This window comes from Cyprinodon tularosa, unplaced genomic scaffold (genome assembly GCF_016077235.1).
Source record: "Cyprinodon tularosa strain WSP-4 unplaced genomic scaffold, ASM1607723v1 ctg108, whole genome shotgun sequence".
Taxonomy (NCBI): domain Eukaryota; kingdom Metazoa; phylum Chordata; class Actinopteri; order Cyprinodontiformes; family Cyprinodontidae; genus Cyprinodon; species Cyprinodon tularosa.
Genome location: NW_024037871.1, coordinates 395320 through 403182, shown reverse-complemented (window position 1 = coordinate 403182; position 7863 = coordinate 395320). Strand labels below are relative to the sequence as shown.

Here is a 7863-nt window from a genome sequence, read left to right as displayed (position 1 = left end):
TCATTATTTTTGTCCTGGTTGACATTCCATATGTGGATTGCAAGCCTTGTTTAATAAAAGTATATAAATCTTGCATATTTCCAATCAGGATATTTTTAATGCTGTACTCAAGAGTTATAAATATGACACTGTTCTTTGAAAAAGCACCAGATATCGTGGTCCATTTGTTATTTAGAGAGTGAAGATGTCTACATCTTCTCATAAGTGAGTTCATGTCCACAGGTAGTGCAGGTTTTCTTGTAAAGGTCCTCCTCTGGGTCCACCACCTCCTCTGGTCCGTACTCGTGTTGGTGAGCGGTGGTTTTTTTGGTCCACATGCTGCTTCTAACGGCCCTGCGCAGATCTGACACACAACGCATAAATATTTAGCATCACGTAATGTGAAACGGCTCGACTCCTGAGGGATTTTCCACTAAAACGGAAAATCCAACCTTTGACTTTTTTGTTGAAGCGCTTTTGTTTCTGGACCTCTTTGTTCTCCTCCCTCGTCTCTCTGGCCTCTTCCAGCGCCTCCTCTGAGCCCCAAACCTCCATACACCTTTTCTGGACCTGAGGTACACCCAAAGATAAACTATGAGGAATAATCGAAATACTGTTTGCTTGTTTTAAAAGAAGACTATAATAAATGCATGGAACATTTTTAGCAATCTTGCTTTAAATGTAGAACCTGCAGGATAAGTGAGTGTTGGAAAAGGATGAGATAAATAAGTAGGATGGATGGTTTGGCTGAAAGTAAGCCTAGAAATTGAAAAATTTAAATTCTCTATCCGATGCTAATTAGGGGTCAGCTGATTACAAGTATCTTGCTGATCATCCTGACATACAGATTCAAATTTTCACTGTTATAGATTTCTTATAAAAGACACTGTTAGTTGTAAGATCAGAAGACAAGATATTCCAATCCCATCTTACTGAAAAAACAACTTCTGAAATAACTGCTCTAAAATATAAAGTTTCAGGCATTGAGTGGGTGGTTTTCAGAGCTTTACAAAGGTAGGTTAGATTTGGTGAACAGATCAGTTTCACATGTAAGTCTTGGCCGATCACAATCTCTCAGAAAAGACCAAAATCGAGGCCTGTCGGCCGACCAGTCAGTGCACCCTTAATGCTAATTTGGGCTGCAAATAAAGAATTTTTGCAAACAAATTATGTTGATTATTTCTTTGATTAATAATCAGATTGCCAAAGCTTACTTAAATACTTTTTACTAAATTTCACCAGGTGAAACTAAAACCTTTTCCACTTTAAGAGATCTGGATAGAGCGTATTGACAGACGAACAATATTTTTCTGTCTTGAATGCAAAATATATATTTTTTTTACAATTTTGGTATAATTTCTGCTCCAAGTTGGTCACTCTGTCAGCTAAAGGCGTGTTTTTAGAGTCTCTATACTCTGGTTAATGATTAATCAATTACTAAATTAGTTGAAGATTATTTCAATTATGGATTAATCTGATTAATTGGTTAAGCCCTAATGCTAATCCATACTTGGAATTTCTGTAAGAAAAGTGTTATACATTACTAACATTTTAATTCAATCAAAATGTTGCTCCTTTAAACAGCGCAACATTCAGCTCGTTTTTTTGTTTCTTCCTTTTGCTGATCTGTCCATCATAAAGATATATAAATGCCTTACTTCTCTCATCAAAAACCACTTTAAGTTCTACAGACTGTTTGGATCCTAAGAGCTAAAGAATAAATACATTAGGAGCAGTTCTGGTAATTCTAGAGTGTGAATCTCCCCTGAGGAAGCTGATCACCTGCAGCAGAAGGTAGAGCTTCATATCCCCCCAGCGTGGGTTGTGAGGGTTTTTCTTCAGTATAAACCTCAGAGGGGGCTCTCTCTTGTCAAAGTCCACGTCCTTCAGCAGGTAGTGCTGCTTGGCCTCCGTTCTGGAGATCAGCTTGTGTTTTTCCTCATTGTCTCTGCTGAGAACAAAGTCTTTCATCTTCACTTTGTAGGATCAAATGCAAAGTCATCCAAAACTCCAAAGCTCATGACACGAGGTTTTCAACAAACTAAAGGCTCAAATAAAATATTGGCGTATTTTTGCTTATACAAATATGAAACACAGCCTTTCAGACATCTCAGACGTTTAAAGCAATTAGCTTATAAAACACTTTGTGCAGAATTATTAGGCAAATGAGTATTTCGATCACATCATCCTTTTCATACATGTCCTACTCAAAGCTGTTTAGGCTTGAAAGCCAGCTACCAATTAAGTAAATCAGGTGGTGTGCATCTGACTGGCCAGAAAAACTCTAAAAGGGGAAAAAATGACATGCCCCCCCCCCTTGTTTACCTTGTCTGAACCCCATTGAGAACCTGTGGTCCTTCATGAAATGTGAGATATACAGGGAGGGAAAACAGTCCACCTCTCTGAACAGTATCTGGGAGGCTGTGGTGGCTGCTGCACGCAATGTGGATCGCAAACAGATCAAGACACTGACAGAATCTATGGATGGAAGGCTTTTGAGCATCATGGTGAAGAAAGGTGGCTCTATTGGTCACTGATTTGTTTTATTTTTGGTTTTTGAATGTTGCAAATGTTTATTTCAGAATTTTGAGGTGTTATATTGGTTTACCTGGTGAAAATAAACAAGTGAGATGGGTATATATTTGTTTTTTTTATTAAGTTGCCTAATAATTCTGCACAGTAATTTTTACCTGCACACACAGACATACTCATAAAATGGCCAAATAAAAAACAAAAAACAAAACAACTTCCAAAAATATGACACTTTGATATTAAGGAGACTTTTGGGTTGATCCACAACACACTTGTGGCCCAATAATAAAAACAATCCTGAAAAATACAACTTGCCTAATTATTCTGCACACAGTTTACAATTAGGGGGAGTGGTCGCCTAGTGGTTAGAGCATTTCCTTTGGGTCCAAGAGGCTCTGAGTTCAAGTCCCGAACACTCCCATGGACTGCCACTCTGGGTCCCTGAGCAAGACCCTTAACCTTACACTGCTCCCTGGGCGCCAACAGTGGCAGCTGCTTCCCAGGGGGATGGGTTTAATGCAGAGGGGTTTAGATTTACATAAAACTGTGCCCCAACCTGAACATCTGGCAAAAAGCTTTATTGATGGATTATTAGAAATATAAGGATTATGGAACAACTGCAAACCTTCCCAGACATGTTAGAGTGGGAAGAGCAAACCAAAGCAAATATATATGTTAGAATGGCCTAGTCAAAGTCCGGCCCTTGATCCAAAACATTAGTGTTGTTCTCCATCAGATCTGCTGGAACAATATTTGAAGAACTGTGTGTTGTTAAAATATCAGTGTTTCTACCTGCATTTATCGCATACAGACAAGTCAAAGCTGTTGCTGAGGAAAGAATCCATGAAGGGTTTCTGGCAGTCATCACAGAGCAGGTAGTCTGGTTCAATCACCGGGGCTGAGAACAGAAAAACAAAAGGAGATGTTAGGGAGAAACAACCTGATCAGACAGACAGCTGCCTCCACAACCACACCTGGCTGATGAACCACATTCTTGGCTTTCTGCTCTTCCTCTCCGTCCTCCTCTTCGTCGATAAAGAAACCAGCACCCGAGTCGATCGTCTTGGAAACTTTGGCCGTGGTTGCCCCCTCCAGGGAGGAGAAAGGACGGCTCGCCAGTCGTGCTTGGCGGAGCATCAAAGCCCGCTGGCGGTTCCTCTCGATTTTAGCGCGCATGGCGGCAGAAAGCTCCGGTTTGGAGCTCTGATCTACCGGAGGGGCAGCAGCGGAGACCCCCTCTGACTGGGACGGATCCATGCTGCTCCTGGAAAAGAGGTTTTCGGCTTAGTTTCAGTGCAGCATCTTGTTGTTTTATAATTGACAGCTAGAGGCTTCCGTTGTTTTTTTTCTTTTCCGTTTTAGTTTAGATGTAATGCTGCCACCTGCCGACTCGGAGTGAGAACAGCACAGCAAACTTATGCAAGGTCAGGATACAGTGGTTAAAAAAAACAAAAAAAACATTTCTATATTTTATTACAGTAACACAAATATCATTGCGATTGATTTATATATTAATATAAGCTTTTCACTAAAAATGCATCAGCAAGAATTTGATGATTTTTCAAATTAAGAGACTGTAAATTGTTCTTGGCAAACAAGATCAAATGAATTTATTCCAGTTTCTTTGGGTTTTGTACAGAGATGGTTCTAAAAATGTACAAGCTGGGCCAGTATTATTTTAACGGGTGCACAAGAAAAACAACGCAAGAAACTGGCCAAGAGTGCATCATTTAGTGCATCAAGTGAGCCAAAAAAATGGTTGCAGACCCCTGGTGTAACAGATGAAAACTGTGATCCTATCGTGGTACTAGTTTAAAGCTAACTGGAATTTTAAAATAATTTTAAAAAGTAAATTGTAAAGATGAAATATTAAAATTGTTTCAAGGGACAAATCAGTTACAATCTGACAGCACATCATACATTTATTTTGCATTACACAACAAAAACAGATCAAACAGTGATTTTCTTTAGAAAAAAAGTGTACTCGCCCTCGATTTGAGCAGATAAATGTAATTAGCTTTTGAAGGAATATTTATTTTTGCTCTTAAAATGAGATAAATATATATTGTGTTTTTTTTCTCTCCCTATTTTAGTCCTTAACCATCTTATTCCATTTGGAAATTGTCTTACTTACCTACTCAAATCAGGGGAAATAAACTTCTCTCAAGAAATATGTACTATTTTTGTGGTGTAAGTTTTCTGACCCATCAGTATTTTAAGTTTCCTAAAGATTTTCTTCAAGATCCATCTCTGTTTAGTTCAGTCCTGCTAATTTCTTGAAGGAAGCTTAACCTTTAGATAATATTTCCCCCATTACCTCAATAACTTGATGTAAACTAGAGTACTTTCTGTGTTTAAACACAGACATTTAAGTTGTTTAAGTTAAAATGACAGCAAGATAAACGCTTCCCAAAGATTGTTTGCTTAAGTCCTTAAAGATTAACTTAGAATTACAAGTTGTTCAGTTTTAAACTGTAAGGTAAGTATTTATGTCACAGTAAACATACAAACACACCTTTTACCTGACAACTACATCCTAACAGCTGTATCAAAGCAATTGTTGAATTTAAGTTAACAATATCTCCATAGGTTATACTAAACATATTATGAGGGAACCTGTGTTAAAACTTGCATAAAATTCTTGACTGAACTGTTTGTCTTAATAAAATAGAATGAGTTCACAACATTAAAATCTGACCAAACAGATCACACATTTAGCTTAGGGTGCAGAATTGTCCCCATGTAACGCTGCCTTTCCTGCATCTCTATCTGTAAAAAGACATGAGAAGGAATAAACGATTAAACAATTAAATGGTAAATTTGCTAACAGAAGCCTCAAAACACAAAAACTTCTCAGAAGAACATCCTTGGTTTGGCAGAATATCCAAGGAAGGAATTTTTCATTTCAAATTGAAGAACTTTTGTTTTGAAATCTGAAAATTTTAGTGAGAAGTTTTTATTTAATGTTAATCGATGATGTTCTCTACATATTGTAGTATTGGTATTAAAGCTTACGGACTTTATTCATTTCCCATTCCTGTATTTTTCTTCTTTTTTTCACTGCTAACTTAAAACCCCCACTTTACTTAACTCTTTCGGTTAAATAAATGAGGGTTGATATTATAAAATTGTCAAAGAGAAGACTTTAACACTGTAACTTTACCTCCCACAATCATTCATGGTTAAGTTTTGAATCTAAAACTTGATAGAACAAGTCTTACAGAGTGTATGTTAACTAAAATACCTAAACAGGGCTGTAATGCTGCAGCTTTCTCTGAACTCTGGGCAATTCTTCCAGTGCCATCTGAGAAAATCTTTTTCACAGCACAATGCAGCCACCCTGACCAACAGTTTGCTCAGAATGACCTGCAATAACAATGTCAGACCTAGTATATTTGAAAATATATCAGTTGTGCTTCCTTACAACTGCACATTCTTCTGTCCATTTGCTGTTGCCTACATGCCCTGTGATATGCTTAAACAGAAAGGAGGCTTTATCTTTACAATAGCTTTCATATTCCTTGATATCTATAGAGGTAAATTATTTGATATTCACAGTTAACGGTTTCCCTGTCTGTAGATCCTCCCACCTGACCTGTTGATCTCTGCAGCTCCTCCAGAGTTACAAGTTTATTGGTAACTTTTCTTATGATTGTTGGTCTTGCTGTAAGTTTCAGATACACTGTAAAAAGTGACCCAAGTGTTGTCTTATTTAAGTTTTTCTTTAAATAAGTGCACTTGATTTTAGTAGGTAAAGTAAAATGATCTGTGCACTTAAAAAGAGGGTAAAACATCTCCATTATCTTATTTTAAGTGCAATCTATTTAATAATATTATTTTAGCCATAATCAAAAATATGGAAATGTTAATGTTCCTAAAAGAAATTTATAAGGCACTTTAAGTCTAATCTTCTTTGTAAACAATGAAAAATCCAACTGAATATGCACCAGTAATTATTTACAGACCTATTTGGAATAGTTAATCTGTCAGGGAGCTAATGAGAACCTTTGTATTAATATATTAGGGAAGATGGTCTTAACTAATGGTCTTTCCCCTGAGAAAATAACCCACACAGTAACAACCTCTGTGTTGTTATGTCGTCCATTAGACGACAAGGACAGCACATGCCCTCAGATGTCACGGAAAAGGCATGTGGATAAAAAGGTGAACAGGTGAGTATTCTTGCTGTCCTCAGATGTCCAGTTAATCTCTGCCCCATCGTGCCCATTATGGCAGCAGGCCACTTATAACTCTGTAAGGAGCTTGTGTCAAAGTAAAGCCCTGCAGAAAACTGGTAGATGACACTGCAAATCTGACTGATGTTAAAAGGAAGCTTAATGTTTACTTTATACTTTAGGTATGCAATGCTACAGATACAGCAGTTTCACAGGTGCCAGGGCTAAATTAATCTTAGATCCTGTTTAAAGGCAGGTGACATGATTCATGCAATAAATGGATAAATTGTCTGCAATTTCGTTTTTTTTTTATTTTAATATATTTTAGCGAAATAAGACATTTATTTTTACAGTAGGATTTTAACACTACATAAATATGCTTCCATATGTTTTTAATAGATAAGAACAACGGGGATCCCATTATCACCCTTTCATATGACTGTTTCTTGTATTCAAGTGATTCATATATAAAGAGAAATGGGTTGTAGAAAAACAGCCTAAACTGCAGAATAAACTAATCAATTAGCTTAAAACCCTGAAACTCAGTTAACAAATGCTTTCCTTAATATTGGCCTAAAATCCAAAGGTGTCAAACATGCTTACAATCCTTGTTTAGGTAAAAGTACAGATACCTGTTTAAAAACAAAGACTGGTAAAAGTAAAGAATGAACTCCTTTACTGAATTTTAAAGAAGTACACTTTCTACAACACACTTTGGTCTTAAGTTATACAAAATAACTTCTAAACATTATATCTTCCTGAAAAAATATGCTCAGAAAATGGATTCAATCTTTTTCTATTTTGCTCTCTGTGTTGGTAGACAGAACATCAAAAACTGACAGGTTTTGTTCTGAATTAAAATTTCAGGTAGGAGAATATAGACCCGACTGGACTGACATCCTGCATGAGCAGTTAAATACTTTTAGCAAGATGACTACTTTGAGAAAATAAGGAGTAGAAAGTACAGATATTTATGATCAAATGTAGTGAGTGAATGTAAAAGTCCTCTGAAAATAAATATTCACCATAAAGAGCTACTTATGTACAGTAAACCAGTATTTATACCTACCGGTATTTAGATTATACATCTGCTTAGATCGAGCATGACTTATTAAACTGTGTGGAAATGTAAAAATTGGGTGGAATATAAATGGGTAGAACAGTGATTACATTAATT

General features: G+C 36.7%; 1 protein-coding gene across 1 annotated transcript; it reads right to left on the bottom strand.

The window, feature by feature from the left end:
* Positions 1-3864, bottom strand: xpa (xeroderma pigmentosum, complementation group A). Its single transcript, XM_038290870.1, has 5 exons — positions 3486-3864; positions 3304-3409; positions 1762-1927; positions 432-549; positions 1-343 (listed from the first exon to the last, which is right to left on the bottom strand). Exons 1-5 carry the CDS (start codon positions 3766-3768, stop codon positions 189-191), a joined length of 828 nt encoding a protein of 275 aa, XP_038146798.1. The 5' UTR covers positions 3769-3864; the 3' UTR covers positions 1-188.
* Between the last annotated feature and the right edge of the window lie 3999 nt (positions 3865-7863).

Excerpts from the sequence above, each read along its gene's own strand:
- xpa (XM_038290870.1), bottom strand. The coding sequence starts at position 3,768 with ATGGATCCGTCCCAGTCAGAGGGGGTCTCCGCTGCTGCCCCTCCGGTA. Across the intron at positions 3,410-3,485 it reads GAATGTGGTTCATCAGCCAG|CCCCGGTGATTGAACCAGAC; the intron begins GTGTGGTTGTGG and ends TTCTGTTCTCAG. Across the intron at positions 344-431 it reads CTTCAACAAAAAAGTCAAAG|ATCTGCGCAGGGCCGTTAGA; the intron begins GTTGGATTTTCC and ends GTTGTGTGTCAG.